The 20,773-nt window shown below is 32.9% G+C and overlaps 1 protein-coding gene across 2 annotated transcripts; it reads right to left on the bottom strand.

Moving 5' to 3' along the window:
* Positions 1-664: 664 nt before the first annotated feature.
* On the bottom strand, positions 665-17,800 carry LOC122212838 (cullin-4B-like). Of its 2 annotated transcripts, XM_042926813.1 has the most exons (11): positions 17,672-17,794; positions 16,145-16,366; positions 12,381-12,496; positions 8,566-8,669; positions 8,237-8,306; positions 5,542-5,615; positions 4,490-4,652; positions 4,300-4,389; positions 3,003-3,085; positions 2,177-2,244; positions 665-734 (listed from the first exon to the last, which is right to left on the bottom strand). In XM_042926813.1, exons 2-11 carry the CDS (start codon positions 16,350-16,352, stop codon positions 727-729), a joined length of 984 nt encoding a protein of 327 aa, XP_042782747.1. In that variant the 5' UTR covers positions 16,353-16,366; positions 17,672-17,794; the 3' UTR covers positions 665-726. The 2 variants fall into 2 exon arrangements, with proteins under 2 accessions (XP_042782747.1, XP_042782748.1); XM_042926814.1 differs by lacking the exons at positions 665-734; positions 2,177-2,244 and adding an exon at positions 2,598-2,666 and having other exon boundaries at positions 17,672-17,800.
* Between the last annotated feature and the right edge of the window lie 2,973 nt (positions 17,801-20,773).

Here is a 20,773-nt window from a genome sequence, read left to right as displayed (position 1 = left end):
TACCACAGAAACAATAATCTATTTAGTAAGTCAAACAAACAAACAAACAAACAAACAAACAAACAAAACCCACTGGTTTTCAAGGACAAACACCTGTTATACCTGTAGAAACCCATCCCAAAGATGTTTCCTAGAAGAGTGAAAATGTCCGTAAGTCATATGGGGGGCTTACAGTATCACTCTATTCTAAGACCAAGATTAGAAACACAATTATTTTAATTTTATCTAATTCCATTCTATTATTGTGCAGTAAAGGATATCTCTTGCTTAAAGAAAAGTCTGGCCTTTATACAGCTTCTGGAAGGTAATCAGTAAACTCTCTGAATACCACGCAGGATAAAATTTTATTTACTGGGGGGCAATGGGCCATGCTACACAGTTCATGGTAAAATGTGACTCATGGTGGGGGGTTTGGGCCAGGAAATACCAGCCTGATCTCTGAAGGGACTGGACACTAAGATCAGTCATGCTGAAAGTCAACCATGTGATGTGAGTTTCCCTACTTGGCAACACTATATGCATGCTTTCAATCACAATTTCTAGGAGAGTTAAGCTCTGTCCGTACAACCCTAGTGGGAGAAGACCACTGAAAGTTCATGCCTGGACTTTGTTCTATGATCCTCTTCTCTTTGATGATTTCAACTTACATGTTTCATCATTATCTTTTCTGAATTCTTGGGAGTACTTTTTAGCAAATTGCTGAACTTGAGGGTGGTCCTGGACACCTCACCCAGCTGCATTCATATTCCAAAAATAAAAAAAAAATAAGATGATAGAAAAATTTTAAATTATGAGTTCTTCTGACTCTATTTCATTTTAATTTCAAATATCTGAAATACCTTTCTGATGATATGAATTTCCTTCTAATAGAAAAATTCACAGTACTGGTGCTCTCCCCACTCTATATTTCTGTTGTCAAATAAATAGTTAGGGGTGCCTGGTTGGGTCAGTCAGCTGAACATCCAACTCTGGGTTTCAGTGGCTCAGGTCATGATCCCAGGTTCATGAGACTGAGCCTGTGTCAGGTTCAACAACAAGTGTAGAGCCTTCTTAGGATTCTCTCTCTCTCCCTTTGGCCCTCTCATCAGGGTCACTCTCTCTTCAAGTGAAATGAAATGAGATTAAATGATATGGAATGAAATGAGATGGAAAGAGATGAAATAAGATAAATTAAAATATAGTTAAATTTTATGTATTTAATTTATTTACAAGGCACTTCAAGTGATAAGGAAAAATAATAACCAAATGTATACTGTGGACAGGAATAAAACTTAAAATTATAGAATACTCTGGATTAACATACGAAAAAGTCCTTTCCCAAGAATAAAATTACCTTAATTAATATGACATTCTCCCTTCTTCAACCATAAAATCAAGGCTCCATCTGTCTAAAAAGTTACTACAATATTCTCCTACATGCTCTTTGTGCTCAAGAAGATTTTAATCATATCTAGAATATAATCCAATTTTTCAAAAGGCCAATGTGATCAACTACACTTACTCTCTCCAGTTTAAACTAACATTCACTATTCCCTAAAGCCTTGTTAAGTATACTTCAGCAACACCAGGATTCCCTGTTTATGATCATGCCTAAATCTTTTCCTCGTGGGAGGTCACTAGACACAGACTCTCCTTTCAATAATGTACTTCTTTTCAACGTTAGGTTTTAGTTTACATGCACTCATTTAATAAGGTTTTCTAAAAAATTATGTCCTGTATTGAATCCATTTATTTTGCACCAAGAAGCAAAAGCTCATCACAAATTTGTTGAACAAATGTTGCCTTTACGTGAAGAAAAGGGAAAATACCAGAAGCAAAACATGTGCTCAACAGCCCTAACCTACAATCTAAAATTTTAAAACACCAGAAAAAAAGGTAACAATACAGACTATTTTTAAAACATCAGCCAAAAATAAAGCTTGAGCACATTACTATCTCAAGGTATATGTGTAACTCTCATTTAGTATTCTTATAAAAAAACCCTGAATATACTACATGACACAAACTGCTTTGGCAAATGAGAGAATGAGAAAAAAATTGTATCTGGTTTTATCAATCATTTTAAAGGAAGACTTACACACAGAATGCATTAATAATTAAAATCATTTAAAAATGTAAAAAAATAAAATTATTTTCTTTAATAATGCCTTCTCAAAACATACATATTCTCATTTACCTTTCTGAAGAACTGCTGATAAGTGTTCACCTAGAAGCTGCTTTTCTAGCATAGTGATCAGTTGTTTCCTGTTTAAAAAAACGAGTTTAGAATCACTGCAAGATTCTCCTAATGGAGAGTTAAAACGGTTTTCCAAAACCCTGCTGCATATATTATTGTCATCTGTCCTGATTTCTGTTTTACATTGTTATGCATGTACGAGTGCCATAAGATTTGTAGTCTGGTCTTCAGGAGACTGAATTTCATTGCATGAACTTCTGATTTCAGAGTTATAATTATCATTACATAACTACAGAAAATTATGTGATAATAATAAACATCTAGTTTACATAAAAATTACTATTTTACCTCTAATTAAACAAGACCAACAACAAATTTTCTAAAGTTTCCCACTCATCCAAAAAACTAAAAAATAAACTTACGAAGAAATTTTTATTTGTCAGGCTTTCCCATCTTTTTGATACAAATGAAGAAAGGAGAAAGGCAGGAACTAAGCAAAAAAGGTGAAGAACTACATTATTTAATCCTATCATACGACAACTTAAAAGTTTTTTAACATTTATTTTTGAGATACAGTGAGAGAGAGAAAGCATGCACACGATCAGGGTAGGGGCAGAGAAAGAGGGAGACACAGAATCCAAAGCAGGCTCCATGCTCTGAGTTATCAGCACAGACATGAACTGAGGCAAGGTGAAGTCAGATGCTTAACTGACTAAGCCACCCAGGTGTCCCTGATAATTTCTGATCTAAGTAAAGCAAAATCAAAGTGTATATAAATATGGTATATAGAAATTACATATACAAATACAAAATATGTAATTCTTACTGTGTGTTAAGGCATAGGTAGGTTCTAACTCTGTCTACTTCTCCTTCTAGGAGCTTCTTGATGTGGTAAAGACACCCAGGAATCTGAAAATAAAATTTTTACCTTCCTATTTTAAGAATCATGGGACTTAAAGAACGAAAGTTACAAAGTTTTTGTAGCAAGCAAACAAAAACATTCCTCTTTTAAATCAATTTAGTGTCATAACCTTGAAAGGCACAGCTATATGGTCATTTTGTTTCTATCAAGTCAGAATGTCAAGAATTATTAAACTGGTTACAGCTTGTAACTGGAATCCATGGTTTGAAAATTTAATATAACCAAACAAAAATATAAAATACATGAAGCAAAGGGCTGTTATAAATGAAGAGAAACACTGAAAATTCAACAAAAGCTGATGACTTGACTACATACAGATCTATGATGCACAGTACATACAGAATGTACATGATATATAAAAGGACATATATTATATCCAAAATAATGGATAGAGTACTCAGACAGAAACCAGCAAGTTAACATAATACTTTAACAACACTAAACACGAAAAAGTATTTATAGAACACTCCACTCAACAACAGAATACACTTCTGCTCAGTGTGCACACAGAATATTCTGCAAGACAGACCTCATCAAGTCACAAAACAAGCAAATAAATTTTAAATGAATGAAATTATAAAAACTGTGCTCATTCATCAAAATGGAGTGAAACATGGGAAAATAAGAAAATTTGAGAAAGTCACAAATATGTGGAAATTAGACAACACATTTCTCAATAATCAAGGTGTCAATGAAGAAATCAAAGAGAAACTACAAAGTACCTTAAAATAGGTGAAAACGGGGCTAGAACATACCTAAACTTAATATGGCAGCTAACACATTATTTAGAAGAAAATTTATGGTTATAAATAATTACATCAGAAAAACAAAGACCTCAAAACAAAATAAACTTTAAAAAAAAAACCCTACTTTCTATCTAAAGACACTGGAAAAAGACAAAGTAAAATGAAAGCAAATGAAGAAACAATATTTAGCATAGAATTTAATGAGAGAGAAATGAAAAAAAAAAACAATAGAAAAAAAATTAACCATACCAAGAGTTGCTTCTTTGAAAAGATCAACCAAGTAGACAAATCTTTAGCATAACTGACCAAAAAAGAAAAAAAAGAATAAAAAATTGTCAGGAAGAAAGGTTTCTCAAAATTTATAGGAATTATAAAGAAACATGGTTCTTTACATTTTAATAATCTTTTCTATGGATATTGAAAGAATTTATAATTATCATCTTGATCTCAAATACCTCTTTTTTTTGCACTAGCTTCCTTCCCTCTGCTGCATAGAACCTGCTTGTTTCTTCTAAGAATTTACTCTCAAAAGATTCTTGGTAAATCTAATAATGGAATATATAAAAGAAACTTAGTTAAAAGTTATCTTTAAGATATCACATTAGAAATCAGTTTCAATTTAATGAAAGTTAAGGAATTACTTACCCGCAAATCCGAAAGCATAGTTACAAGCCTTTGAATAAGACATCGATCAACCATTTCGCCATTTCTTTCTTTCGCAATCAACACAAGAATTCCATCTATGGTCCTGCTACGAACATTCTGATCACAAATTATATATGATTTAAATAATTCAAGGCCCATATCCCTAAAACAAACAAAAAATCTGCCTAAATTTTGGCTTATATTTTCCCCATCAGTTACACTTCTGTGTATATAATGCATTTCCCAGTCAAAACAAAATATAACTTGATGTTAAATTCACTGTATCTACAGTTGGATAAATATTTCTATTTTGTTTTTTGATGGTCTGAAATCACTAAATAAGATTTCAGTGTAAATAAGGCACAGTGGATGACATGTATAATTCAGTAATTTCTTAAAAATTAAGCAAAATTTAGGACGCTAAAGCTTCTAAACTGGCCTTAGATTTTTAGCCTTCATAATAAGCACAATGGTATGAATAATATCGACATTAATATCAACTTAGTGACCTTCTAGTGTTTTATAACGAAGTATTTCAAATGGGATTCAGTGTCCTAGATTAGATTCTAGAACTAGTATGTTTCCTAATTAAGACATGTTTTTAAATTGAGGTAAATTATAAAGTAACACTTAAAACTGTGTTACCATGTACTCAAATATCATTTTAAAAAAGTCAAAGTTTTGGGGCGCCTGGGTGGCGCAGTCGGTTAAGCGTCCGACTTCAGCCAGGTCACGATCTCGCGGTCCGTGAGTTCGAGCCCCGCGTCAGGCTCTGGGCTGATGGCTCGGAGCCTGGAGCCTGTTTCCGATTCTGTGTCTCCCTCTCTCTCTGCCCCTCCCCCGTTCATGCTCTGTCTCTCTCTGTCCCAAAAATAAATAAAAAATGTTGAAAAAAAAAAATTAAAAAAAAAAAAAAAAAGTCAAAGTTTTAGGATACAAAGAAATACACATTTTGAAAATGATTTTTCTCTTATTGTGTTTTCTCTCAGAAGATAAAGGAGGTGATTATAAATCACATGTAACAGTGTTTTAAGTAATTATTTGTATCTTACCAAATTGAAGACAACATCAAAATTTGAAACGCATAAGTTCTATCTAGGAACAGAAAAATGTTCCTAATCATGCTCTGTTAGAAATAAAAAAATAAAGGTAAAACACTACGTCTCAAAGATTTTTTGGTTAAATTATCATCCCATCAAATAAAAACTTAACTCTTAAGAAAAGCACATAATTTATAACATTCTTATCAATCAAACATGGGCAATAATGTATTTATTTCTCTGGTAAAGATAACCTTTCAAATTTTTCACTCTTTTCTACGCTGCTAGTTCTTAAATAATAAAGATTAATAGAAATATATAAAGAAAATTTATTAATGGGTTATTTTATGTAAAAACTGCCGATATATGAATATTAGTGGTAAGTATAGTCTGCTCAACACATCTTTGAAAAACACCTACATATACATTTTCAGCAGACTGAAAATATAAGACAGAGCTGTACCATAAAAGAAGAGGAAATATGGAAAATTAACAGCAATACTTACGAAGACCAAGGCCGTGTACAAATATAACATTTCACCGCTTTTATTTAAAAACACACACAGCAGGAAGAGAATTCTTTATAATGAATATACTGGTTATGTACAAACTTCTTTATTATGAATATACTGGCTATGTACAAATTAACTGCGATGTGAGCATATATAAGAAGAGCAGTTCTCACACATTATTGTCTCAAGTCCCCTTCATATTTTTAAAAAGTACTGATGAAAGCAAAGAATTATCACCAGTGTAAGTATCTGCTAATACTTACCGTACTAAAAAATTAAACTGACAAAACTTTAGGTATTAAATTCAAGTTATACTAATATATTAATGAAAATGTAATTAATTTGTAAAGAAATAAGGTTTTAATCATTTAAATTTTAAAATAAATTACCAAAGGGCATGAACTTTCACTTGTAATATGAATAAATTTTGGAGATCCAATGTAAGCATGGTGATGAAGTTAATCACCATATGTGCTGGAAAGATACTTGGCAGTTGCTAATAGAACAGATACTTAACTGTTATCACCACAAAAAGTTAATGGTAATGATGAAAAGTGGTAATTGAGGTATTAGCTAATTCTACCGTAGTAATCATTTTGCAGTATACAGACGTTACCAAATCATCACACTGTACATCTTAAACTTGCACAATGTGATGACTCTATTATACCAAAAAACTTGGTAAAGAATTCATAATCTACAAAAGGAAATAGAGCATTAATGCTTTAAACACACCTTTTAAGTGCTATATTACAAACATGCTTTTAAGTGCTATAATACAAAGAGATGGGAGAAAGCAAATGAGAAGCAAAAGAAAACTAGGGTGGAATAAAAGCCAGAGTGGAATAGCCTAGAAAGCATGAAAGAAATGATAACCTTTGAACTACATCTTAAAAGAGTAAGAATTTTCCAGGAAATATTTTTCAGAATGATTTTTACATATTGCATGGAATAATCAACATGCATGGCATATTATTTCACACACACTTAATTTTGTGGCAAGTTCACCATCATTATAAATGGTGTAATCAACTGTGTAGGATTTAAAATATGCTTGTACAATTAACATCAGCAACAACTGTAGCCATAAATACACTGTTTTTAGAAAATGTCTACTTTTTTTGCTTCTAACTTAAAACATTTATGGCACCTCTTTTGCTGATTCCTCTTTTAACACTACAGAGGACATCTGGAAATGTTGTGGGAAGGGGTTATTATGCTGTTGAGAGAATTTTGCCATGTTAACACTTTTGGGGAGGTTAAAAGAAATTGGTATTTGTATGGATTACAGCCCTCATTTTTAACCAAGACCCACAATTACTTTTTTAAACAAAGAAAACTAGAAAGATGGGATGTGGGAGCCATCAATGACTTAGGACACATCTTATTGTCCGAATGAGTGAGAATAACAACTCCAAATACAAAGAACTAAATCAGCCAATATGCTTGGCAATTCATTAAAACCAATTAGATAAATACTTTCATGTCATGATTCATGTGGGGACCTCCTTTTATATTTTAAAAATATAAACTCTTCAGTATCACTATTTTATTGAACTGTTTAGTCTATTCTAGTTTTTATTCTTTACATATGAAACTGAGAGAAATGTTTTCCATTAGTGAAGATTTAAACTCACTGCAGTTTTGTTTTTATACCTTAAATAAACTTTTAAATCTAATAATAGTATCAACATATCATAGTACCTTATGCTTTATTCTGCCAAATAGAAAAGCAAACACAATTTACATATTTTCATTTTCAAAATATAGACATATTTTGTGTTGAAGTATTTACAGGTTTATCTATCTTATTTAGTATAGCTTTGTTATAGCTCTACTACACATTCCTCCATATATTCAAAACTCAGATGATAAATTACTAATTTCACACACTATTTAGTAAGACTAAATCTGACATACATTTCGTGCCTCTTGTTTAAGCTCCTATTAATGTTAAACTCAATTACATCTAAAGTATAATTATCTGTTTGGAAAAAAACACCTAATTGTAAGCGAATAAATAAATTAAAATTAAAACGTTAAAGAACTGAAAATTTTGGTCTACCATAAAAGTACTTCCAGAAGCTTTTAAATAAAGTATGGGCTAACTACAGTTTGAAGTTTTTCATTTACAGAACCATTTAACACATTCCATGATAATTCTCTGAACTAAAAATATAATTTCTATACTCTACCATTTGTCTGCTATGATTTTGCCAGCATTTATCCATTTTCTTTAGAAAAGGGCCATTATCCACAGAATCCATGAGGTAATGTTAAGAAAAACTTTATATTCTAACATTAACACACATTCTGCAAACGGAAGATATGACTTCTAAAAGACAGTATTTAAAACTGCTTAATGATAACCTCAGGTCCAAGGATGTCTGTCTTAAACAGAACACAAAGAGAACAAAAATAACATTAATCCCATATACCAAGTAAATTATTCCACTTGATAGATACTGACATGGAAAATTTGACAAAAGACAGGAAACAACTCAAAGAGGAAAAAAAAGGATACTCTCTGAATTGATGAATTTGTGCTTTGAGGTGGTGTTCACAAAGCTGCTTCAACTGTTTATACAAGTTTGCAGATAAATTGTAGGAGCAAAGGTTTTCAACACTCTGAAAAAATGAAATTTTTGTGCTTAAGTTGAAAAAATGCAAAATAAAGTTACTTTGTCTACAACTGTTGATTATATACGGACCACTGATTGTGAACTTATTTTATATGAATTAATAAGTGAATAGGAATGTCATGAATATATTCATGACTATTAAATGATGAAAAGCTATTTCAAAATTTGCAGTATCTGAACCCTAAGAAAATGAATTTAAAGTCTTCCATCTCAATCAGTATGTACAAACCCATTCTTTATGAGTAATTCTAAGCACCAAGACATTCATAGTAATCAGCTTTCTTTAATTTAAAAATAATTCTCTGAAATTAGCTGTTCAAACCATACGTTAAACCACGTCTTAATTTTCAGAATTTTTAAAAGATTACAATCTTTCTTTAAAATTTTAAAATTAGAAAATACATTTTAAAAATGTGTACAATACAATGAAACACAATCTTATTAAGTGTGACTTTCAATTCCTATAACAAACAATAAAACAAACCATTTGTTTATATTAAAATACACCCTACTGACCACTGCAGTGAAGTCACCAATAGTGCAAAGCTCTCACTCCTCATTAAACAAAGAATTCATCTGGCAAGAATGTTCAGAATCAACATTATAAGAGTTCTAGAGTCTAACCAAAACTTTATGACCAAAGGCACATTTAATAAAGAAAAAGTATGCTACATTTCAGTAATAGAGCCTTTTGGAGGCTTAATTGTCAGAGCTACATAAGCATGCCTAGGTTCTTTTTAAACTAAGAAAAAACATGTACAGGACCAGGCTAAATTACATTTAACTAAAATAACTTGAACAATGGAACATCATAAAAGCCATATAAGAAAACCTCACAGCCAGTACCATCCTCAGTGGGGAAAAACATAGCTTTCCCCCTGAGATCAGGAACATGACAGGGATGTCCACTCTCACCACTGTTGTTTAACATTGTGCTGAAAGTGCTAGCATCAGCAATCAGACAACAAAATGAAATGAAAGGCATAAAAATTGTCAAAGAGTCAGTCAAACTCACTTTTCACAGATGGCATAATACTCTAACATGGAAAACCTGAAAGTCTCCACCAAAAAGTTGCTTGAACTGATACATTAATCCAGCAAAGTCACAGGACACAAAATCAATGTACAGAAATCAGTTGCATTTCTATACACCAATCGTGAAGCAAAAGAAAGAGAAATCAAGAAATCAATCCCATTTACAATTGCACCAAGAATCATAAAATAGCCAGGAATAAACCTAACCAAAGACGTAGTCTACTCAAAGATAGTCTATACAAAGATGTAGTCTACAAAGATGTGTATGCTGAAAACTATAGAAGACTTGTGAAGGAAAGTGAAGAAGACACAAAGAAATGGAAAAACATTTCACGCTTATGGACTGGAAGAATAAATATTGTCAAAATGTCAATACTACCCTAGTCAATCTACATGTTTAATGTAACCTCATCCAAAATTGCACTGGCATTCTTCTCAAAGCTAGGACAAGCCAATCCCAACATGTGTATGGAACCACAAAAGACCCCAAACAGCCAGAGTAATGTTGAAAAAGAAAACCAAAGCAGGAGGCATCACAATCCTAGACTTCAGCATTTACTACATCAAGACAGTATGGTACTGGCACAAAAACACACACACAGACCACTGGAATAGAACAGAGAACCTAGAATTGGACCCAGAAATGTATAGCCAACTAATTTCTGACAAAACAGGAAAGGGTATCCCCTGGAAAAAAGACAGTCTCTTTAGCAAATGGCGGTGGAAGAACTGGCCAGCAACATGCAGAAGAATGAAACTGGACCACTTTCTTACACCATACATTAAAAAAAACAACAACAACAACTCAGAATGGATGAAAAACCTAACTGTGAGACAGGAAACCATCAAAATCCTAGAGGAGAAAACAGGCAACAACCTCGTTGACCTCAGATGCTCAACAGGTCTCCAAAGCCAAGGGAGGAACAACAAGCCAAGAGGAGCAACACTCTCCAGTTGCATCCACGTTGCTACAAAAGGCCATATTCCATTCTTTCTCATTGCCATGTAGTATTGCATTGTGTATATAAACCAAAATTTCTTTATCCAGTCATCAATTGATGGACATTTAGGCTCTTTCCATAATTTGGCTATTGTTGAAAGTGCTGCTATAAACATTGGGGTACAAGTGCCCCTATGTCTCAGCACTCCTGTATCTCTTGGCAAGGGAATTAAAAGCAAAACTGAACTATCAAGACCTCATGAAGATAAAAAGTTTCTGCACTGCAAAGGAAACAACAAAACTAAAAGGCAACCAACAGAAAGGGAAAAGATATTTGCAAACGACATACTGGATAAAGCGTTAGTAACCAAAACCTATAAAGAACTTAGCAAACTCAACATGTGAAAAACAAGTAATCTGGAGAATTGGGTAGAATGAATGAATAGACGCTTTTCCAAAGAAGACATCCAGGTGGCCAACAGACACATGAAAAGATGCTCAACATCGCTCATCATCAGCTAGATACAAATCAAAACCACAGTGAGATACCACCTCATACCAGTCACAGAGGCTAAAATCAGCAACTCAGGAAACTACAGATGCTGGCGAGGATGTGGAGAAACAAGAACCCTCTTGCACTGTTGGTGGGAATGCAAACTGGTGCAGCTGCTCTGGAAAACAACGTGGTGGTTTCTCAAAGAATTAAAAATACAACTACACTATGACCCACCAATAGCACGATTAGGAGTTTATTCAAAGGATACAGGAGTGCTGATTCACAGGGGCACATGTACCCCAATGTTTGTAGCACCAATTTCAACAATAGCCAAACTATGGAAAGGGCCTAAACGTCCATCAACTGATAAATGGATAATATAATATAATACAAATTATATATAAAAGATTATATTATATAGTAATATAATAATATGTAATATAATAATAAAATTAGTATTATTAATATATTAATAACATATATACTATACATAACACGCGCACGCGCGCACACACACACACACACACACGTATATTTGTTGGCAATGAGAAAGAATGAAATCCTTCCATTTGCAGCAATGTGGATGGGGCTGGAGGGTACTATGCAAAGTGCAGCAAGTCAAACTGGAGGGTATTATGCCAAGTGAAGCAAGTCAATAAGAGAAAGAGACATATATGTTTTCACTCATGTGTGGATCTTGAGAAACTAAACAGAAGACCATGGGGTAAGGGTAGGGGAAAAAATAGTTACACACTCTCTTAAATACAGAGAACAAACCTAGGGTTTATTGGGGCACTAGGGGAGAGGGGAAAATGGGTTATTGGGCACTGAGGAGGGCACTTTTTGGGATGAACACTGGGTGCTGTACGTAAGCAATGAATCACAGGAACCTACCCCCAAAACCAAGAGCACACTGCATCCACTGTGGGTTAGCCAACTTAATCATAAATTATATTTAAAATTTAAAAATTAATAAAATAAAATAAAATACCCTGAACAATAAGAATATATGCATAAAAGTACAAAATTATACACAACATAATTGTAACTAAGTAAATCAATCAAACATAAATACACAAAGTGTACTGCATGATTGTAATCTTGGTAGATCCCATGATTACGATGCATGATGATAAAAATTATCCAAGGAATTATAATTCAATTATTACTATAAACCCTGATTCCATTATGATTAGTGAACACCTGTATCCAAAAGTAACACACACCTGATAGAGTTCCTCCAAGCTGTACTTAACAGAGATACTATTCTGGATAGCCTGTACAGCTTCTTTTAACTTTTGCCATGTTTCTTCAGTGTAGTTTTCCAGTGGCAGGGGTTTATCTAATAAATAAATGAAAGTTTATAGCATAACTGTTTGGGAGACAATGTCAAAATACTAGAACATGTAACATATCCTCACACATTTATAATATAATGAATTTATTTTAAACAAAGCTTGTTGAGGCCATTCAGTGGGTTAAGAATAGTCACTTCAGCAAATGGTACTACGACAAGATACCCACATATGAAAGAACGAAGTCAGTGTCATAATCAAAACACAATTCAAAATGGATCAAAGACATAAATGTAAATACGAAAGCAAAATCTATAAAACTTTTAGTAAGAAACAAAGGGATAAATCTTCGTGACCTTGGACCTTGCAGTAAATTCACACATGACACCAAAACATAAGTGACAGAAGATAATGTATTGGGGTTCATTAAGTTAAAATGTGAAATTTTTGTGGATCAAAGGTAAGGAATAAAGAAAGCAAAACACAACCATCAGGATACAATAAAATATTTTCTAATAACTGGTAAACATGAAGCATCCAGAATAAAAAAAAAAAAACTGTTGCAATTCATCCACAAAAAAGAATATCAACCAATTAATAACTAGGCAGCAGATTTGAACAGATACTTTCAAGAACATATACAAACGGCCAAGTAACCCATGAAAGGCTGCCCAACATAGTAATAGATTAATACAAGTCAAAATCATGACATACGACTTTATACTTAATAGGAAGGATATAACAAGTTTTTTAGAGGATGTGGAAAAACTAGAACGCTTATACTTCTCTGGTAGGAACATAAAATTGTATGGAGAATGTGGAAAATTTAGCAGTTCTTCCATTAACCATAAAATTACCATATGACCCCACAATTCCCTTCCTAGTGTATATCCAAAAGAATTAAAAACAGGTATTCATACAAAATAGTGTATATAAATGTTCATGGCACTATGTACATCCATATGATAGGATTTTATTTAAGCCATAAAAATGAAGCATTCACACATACTACAACCTGAATGAACTTCAAAAACACTATGCTAACTGAACTCAGCCAGGCACAAAAAAGATTATAGAATGAAACATCCAGAAGAGGCAAATCTATAAAGACAGAAATCAGAGAGCTGACTGCCTCGTAGAGAGAGGACAGAAATGAAAGGAAAAGGAATGGGGCAGAGAAATCATAATGCTTGTGAACACAGGTTTTCATTTTCTACCTATTAAAATATTTCACAATTAAACTGAGGCAGTAGTTACATAATACCGTCAAGTGCTAAGTGTACAACTGTATACTTTAAAAGTTAACGTCCAATTTATTCTTTGTGAATTTCTCCTCAGTAAAAATATCAGCACAAAATTTGTAAAAGAAAGTCTCAACAAAAAACAAGAAACTTTTATGTTTAAATTACTAAACAAAAATAATCTTGCAAATAAATGATAAGGTTATACTTAAGAAGCTGGCAAAGATAAAGTGAATCTAAAATAAGAAGAAAAATAATACAAAATTAAGCACAAATTAACTGAGGTAGAAAACAATCAAAACCAAGATGTGGGCCCTTCGGAAGGGAAACTATATAGGCTAATATATAATATATATAAAATTACATTATATATAATATATATTATATATTAGTTATTAATATCCATTAATAATTATATATAACTAAATTTACACTATATTTAATATAATATAATTAATATGATTATATTAATCATTATATATAATATATATTAACATATATATTAGGGTTTATATATAAAATACACAGTTATGGTATATATAATATATATTATATAATTATAATTACATATATATATATGTGTATATATATATAATATTAAGTTTATTTTTCTTTGTACCACATTCACTCTCTCACTCTCAAAAAAATTTACTATTATCCAAGATGGTAACCATTCCTTCTTCTATGCAGCATTTAATACAAACTTTACCCTGAAATAAATGAGTTATTTTAAAAATCTGAAAAGCATTATTAATTATGTCACGGAAAAAGGAATATGAGTGTTGCTTCAAATCTAGTTTATATAAAAAAGTTAGCAAAAACACCTGAAAGTCAGATATCGGATGATGATGATCTACAGAACTATTTCAATATTCCATCCCACTAAAACAGAATATTTTCTAAGTTTATTTGTAGTATTTTAACATATGAGACAGAACCGCAAATGTTGTATATCCTTTACGTAGGAGTATAAATTTGTAGAGGCAACTGGGTGGGTCACTTGGTTACGCTTCCAACTCTTGATTTTGGCCCAGGTCATGATTTCATGCTTCATGAATTCGAGTCCTGTGTCAGGTTCTGTGCTGATAGTGGGAAGTCTGCTTGGGATTCTCCCTCTCCCTCTCTTTCTGCCCCTTCCCTGCTTGTGCTCTCTGTCTTAAAACAAATAAACTTAAAAAACAGTCAAAATTATTTAAATAACTTTAAGAGATACTTGATATAGCTCTGCCCTGAGTATGAGAACCCAGATCAAATTAGTAATATTGACTAAAACAATGAAAAACATATGCACAGACCAAAGCATTTCAGTTCCTTAAATTCACCCTAATGCTGAAATATACCAAAAAAGATTGGAAAAAGTAAATTTTTCAATCTATGCAACAATGCATGAGTATAACATGAATTCAAATAATTCATGCTATTTGAAATCTTACTTGGCCACTAAAGTAAGATTGCTTTTTGAAACTTCAACAATCTAGAGTCAAACTTCTGCATAATAAATCTAGCATGCACTCGGTTCTGGATAAGGCGAAAAGGTAAAAAGCAAAACACCAAGGGGCAAAATGTTACGAACATTTACTTTTGAAAAGTTCTAGAAAATTTGAGGTCTTATTCATAAATTTTGGATTGTTTGATATTTACTTACAAAACTATTTTTTGAGCAGAAAATAACTGAATTCAAAAGTTTTTAAATAATATTAATTAAAATTTTAAAAAGTTAATTTTTTTCTTGACAACTAAAGATGGCAACGGGGTTGGAATATGCCCTTTAAAACCTGTAAACTAAAAAATGAGAATCTTGACAAGATATCAAAAACACTGGTTTATAAAATGACAAAATACCATGTAAGGATTCTGTTTTATGAATTCGATATGAAAATATTATATGAAAAATTACGCTAATTCTATAAAAATTGTATGAAAAACCAATGATTATCATGAGTTTTAATTTTTATATTAATATCTCTTCAAAATTTAAAATCTACTCCTAATAAAGGATCTTATTATGGTTTCACTGTTTATGTCCAAATGCACAATTTTTTACCACCTGTTCTGTAACTTATTAAAAATTTAAATTGTTGCCTTTGGACTCCCCATGTAAGAACTTTTCTCAGTAATATTATAGATCCACTCACTAAAAAGATGGAAGAGAATGTATTCTACAACGGTGTGGCAACCTAGAGTATTTCAAACAGTAAGGGAGGGCATAAATGTACTTTAGAGAGAAACAAAGTACTGAAGAGTGGAGTAATTTTCCAAAGGTCTCGAGTCACTCCATGGTTAAACTGGGGCCAGGATTCAGGTCTTCAGAGTGTAAAATCAATGTTCCTAATCTTGTAAAAATTAACTACCTCGAAAAATATTAACTGTATCTCTCTGAATTTAAAGTAAAAAAGCAGCAACAGGGTATGAAAAGCTAAAACTGAAATCTTAAAAAAATTATCATTAAGTTACCTTTAAAGTTTTTGATTACCAACTTCTTGACAGAGCCAGTGCCAAGCATGTTACTGGCAAAACTAGACAGAGTTGTTGGGGCTTTAGTGAAGTCATTGTTGTGATGGTCTGCAGCCACAGAGAAAACTATCAACTTTCCGTTTTTAAGTTGTTCTTGTTTCTGAGAGGCAGCAGCAGCTGCAGATGATGATGAGTCTTCCTGAGGCATTTTCACATTAAGTCCTATGAAATCCAAGAAAATTCAAGTTTATAATTTTATCTAGTAGAAGACTTAAGAAGTTTTGGTGACAGGAAAAAGAAGCAAAAGGAGACAAACACGAAGAGCATTTAGTAATATTCCTGACCCTTGTTCCTATATTTTACTCATTTTTTTTCTTAACACTACATGGAAGCAGATGCAGGGAGACCATCAGCAGGTAGTCATAATCTCTTGAGAAACAGTCAAAACACTAATGACCAGATGAGGAGATGAAATATTGTGAAAATGAAGAGAATGAAAAAATGAATAATCGTCAAAAGAAAAAGAGGAAAGTAACCAAGCACAAAGGGAAAAAGTGAGACTGCTGAAGTAAGAAGTGAGTTTCAGTACAGCATAGTGGCAAATGACAAAATGGTTGTAAAAGTGTTTTTGGAATATGCAAGGGCAAACATGGGAAGGAAACACAAGAGATTAGAAAACAAGAGAAAACTGGGAAACAGAGGGGAAAAAATGAAAAAGAGGGAGACAGAAAGAGAACACAATGTAAATACAAACTGCAAAAGAAAAAAAAAAAAAAACGTACAAGGCACCTATATCAGAATATTTCACAACCTCCTGCAACACAGAGCTTACCTGAGGGGGGAAAAGAAACACAAACACAAACACAAACCACAGAAACAGCTAAGAGGCAGAAATCAATGAGACAAGAAGTGAAGTACAGAAAGCCAGAAAAGCCAGAATATAATACATTTGTTTACTCTGTACCACTTTACATCACGGTTAGCTATACAGACGTTTGTAATATACAGCAAATAAGAGACAAAGCTCTGCACTCTCATGGAACATTCACTATAAAGGTCCAGAAAATCCAGCAAGTAGGATACCCAAGGTGCTAAATGATAAAATAAATAAAAACACACACATGGGTGGAAAGAGTTAAGTTTAATGAAGGATTAAAGGTAAGAACAAAGTCAAAAAGAGGTATGTAAGAAAATGAAGGGGAAAGCCTGTAAAAGAAAATAAAAAGCAAGGCAAATTACGCTACATAATGAGTTAGGCACAAATAAACAGGGACTTTAAAAAATCATGGATATTTTGGATATCCCTCCGAAATCACGGAAAAACATGAGAGAAGTTTAGGGAGACAGAGAGAGACGCAATGGTAGAAATAGGCAACATACATTCACACAGAATTCCGGTTACAAAATCGACGCTAGAAGCCTCCTGACTGCTAGAACTAAAACAGCAACACGGCACCCTTACGATCAAGGCATAAGAAACCAGTAATAATTTACACATTTTCTGGTTGTTTGGTGCAAAGTACTTGCCTCTCTGAAACCGGAGAAAGTACTCAGAAACGACGCTTGACGTCCCCCCCAGCCTCGCCGTCTCGCGATGCGACACCTCAAGATGTCTCCGCCGGAAATGACGGAGTCCAAAATTCTGATTATGACGTTCGCTTGCATAGCACAACTACCGTCTGCGCTGCCAGGCAAAAGAGAAAAGGAGCTAGAGCCATGTCCGGAGAAAGATATTGTAGAGAAATACAAGATCAATTAACCCTGCGTGGAAAAAAAACATTTTTCTTAGCAGATTGCAGTAGATCGCTTAGCCCTCAAATGTATGCAGTTATTTAAGTAATCTGAATGTGGAGCATAAATGTATCAATCTTGTATATCCTTTCCTTGGGAGGCCAACTCGTCAAGCCGTTCCATCCACGGCCTTTAAAGCAATGTATGAAAGCTGTCAGAAGCTGTCAATGACGATGTAGGGAAAAATAACCGTTAACCAGCTTTATTAAAGCTATAAAGTTCCTACGGAAGGAATTATTTTTTTCTGATTAGTTTTTTGTTTGTTTGTTTGTTTGTTTTTTTGTTTTTTTTATGCTGTAAGTCCTGGTACTTTTATTTAAATTAACCTCTATGTAGAATGCATAAAGTGAACATTATTAATTTTGGTGTAGATGCATAGATGAAAATGAATTTCTCCTCTTAATTCTATTTTGCTGTAAGGCTTAGCTCATATTCTGAGTTATTCCATTCCCCCTTGCACATCTGTGAATGGCTTTTGGTAACTGGTACTTTCACCTTTTATATTGCTACATCGTGTTGCTAAATCCTCTAAATTAATGAAAGTTAATACATTTAAACAAACCTTAACTAGACATATGCCCACTACCGACATTTACTTATCAAACATATTTCAATTACTATGAGGTACACCAGACTAATATTATACATTATATTAACTAACTGGAATCTAAATAAATTTGTAAAAAAAAATATTTTTGACTACCTTTTTTCACCTAACTCATTTGTGTGTGTGTGTGTGTGTGTGTGTGTGTGTGTGTGTGTGTGTGTTTTACTAACCTTAACAATTCTATCAATTATTTAAATGCCTTCAGGCCCACTCTCCTTCGTAGCTACAGAGGACTTAGTATAATAAACAATAACACAGTGCCAAGTACTACATTAAGTGCTTCCTTGAAGTTAGTTCGTTTAATGTTGTTGCCAATCCTATGAGGTGTAGAAACACTAATTATTTCAGTTCTTCACTAGAACTTGAGAGAAGTGCAAGAAAGATAAATAGGTTACTTTTGTTTATAGTCTGATGGAAGAAAATGTACCTGTTCTTACAATACTGTAGAAAAACTTTGATTTTTTTACATGTAGTGATGAAAAATTATGACAGCAAAGGCAGTACGAAATATGAGATTCATAAGCACTTTTGTGTCTTCTATTACCATGTACATACTCATTCCATAGAATACTACTTACTACAATCAACATTTGCTAAATGAAGTGAATCATTAAGCCTTAAGAAAGACGGATTGAAATACTGATCCCGATGATTCACAAAGAGTAAAAAAGGGGCAGATTGTAAAACAACTGATTTTGCTTTAAATCTACTAGAAATGTTTGGCTACTATCTTAAACCATTAGTATTAATGTCCCTTAACAATGACCTATTGATCTTCTTTATGTTTAGATGATAGAGGTAGATATTAGAGAGTTCCGTAAATGAGTGTTCTCCAGAAGGATGAATTTGCAAGATTTAAATAAAGGTTACAGTGAGTCAACAGTATTCTCCAGTCAGGGATAGACATGTTTCTATCCTTGGACAATTATTTTCATATTTTCAACAATTTACCTTAACTTACTTTCAGTAAAGCAATGTATTGCTCTAAATAGTGAGCTTCATTTCTTCTCTGACCAGGTCAAAGGGAGAATAAAATGCCACTTAAACTGTCTCTTTCCTCAGAATCCAAACAAAAGAAAGACACCACCATTTCCTCTTCTTTGTATAATTAATAAATGGTAAAACTCTCGCTTCCTCTTAACAAAATCTAAAATATGTATATTTTCTGCTTCCAATTTTAACAGATGTTGGTAAGCTGCAACATGATTTTGAGCAAGAAACAACTATACTACCTCGTACTAATTATATAGTTAGGTAGAAACTTGATTTTTCTTTCTATGTATCGTATATATGCCCATACTCTCCAGAAATCCTACAACCAAGTTTTTAATCCTTTGGGAATCTTATCAGGTTCTTTTATCTGTTATATACTGCCACAATTACATAACCTCTTTGGCTTGCTGATATTATCAGAATATCTTACCTCCATGCTCTGTCAGATTTACTATAATCGAATTATCTGCCACCTAAGTAATAGGATATTTTGATCCAACCTTTTTTAGTAGACCAACACAAACACCCATTCATTAATCTTTCCACCGCACTCTAGTCTTACACTCTTTGGCCACAAAAGAATCTGACAAAACAGTACTAATACTGGTTCTCAGTTTGACTTATCCAAGGTGGGAAAAGACATAGTTTGGACTATCAGCCACTTACCTCGTGTAAAAGATTCCAGAATAAGTGAACTTCACAGTCTTTATAAATGTTCCCTTGTGAATGGTCATTGGGTATCTGTATCAAGGGTAACTTCAAATTATATATATATATATACATATATATATGTATATATATATATATATATATATGTATATATATATATATTTATAATTTTTTTTTTTTTACTTTTTATCAGTTTGTAGAATTATTTTGAATGGGTACATAGGCTTTGTTTGGAATGATGAAATAACTCTGTGAATGCATAGTGGTTACTGTTGTTCAACATTTTAAATGTACTTAATGCTACAGAATTGTACATTTAAAAATGGTTAGGACTGACATCAATATCATGGCTGAATAAGTCATCTTTTGGTTTTGTTCTCTTCCCTCATTCACAAAAAAACTGGCATCTATCCATACACAAAAGTGCTTCTGTAAGAGACATTGGATCCCCCACCATATATCAAGGGACCCAGGAGGGTCTTGATTAACCAAGTGTCAGGCAATATGCAGACAGACCTCAGACCTGGCTGTAGTCTGTGTCCTGTGAACTGCTTTAGCTGAAGTTCAGG

The sequence above is a fragment of the Panthera leo genome (assembly GCF_018350215.1).
Source record: "Panthera leo isolate Ple1 chromosome Y unlocalized genomic scaffold, P.leo_Ple1_pat1.1 chrY_random_Un_scaffold_79, whole genome shotgun sequence".
Taxonomy (NCBI): Eukaryota; Metazoa; Chordata; class Mammalia; order Carnivora; family Felidae; genus Panthera; species Panthera leo.
Note: the sequence above shows the minus strand (reverse complement) of the source record. Positions and strands in the feature narration are given on the sequence as shown.

Coding starts and splice junctions, on each gene's coding strand:
- LOC122212838 (XM_042926813.1), bottom strand. CDS start 16,352: ATGCCTCAGGAAGACTCATCATCATCTGCAGCTGCTGCTGCCTCTCAG. Junction 3,086..4,299: donor AGCTAGTGCAAAAAAAAGAG/GTATTTGAGATC, acceptor TTTTATTTTCAG/ATTCCTGGGTGTCTTTACCA. Junction 2,245..3,002: donor TACCTATGCCTTAACACACA/GTAAGAATTACA, acceptor TTTTTTAAACAG/GAAACAACTGATCACTATGC.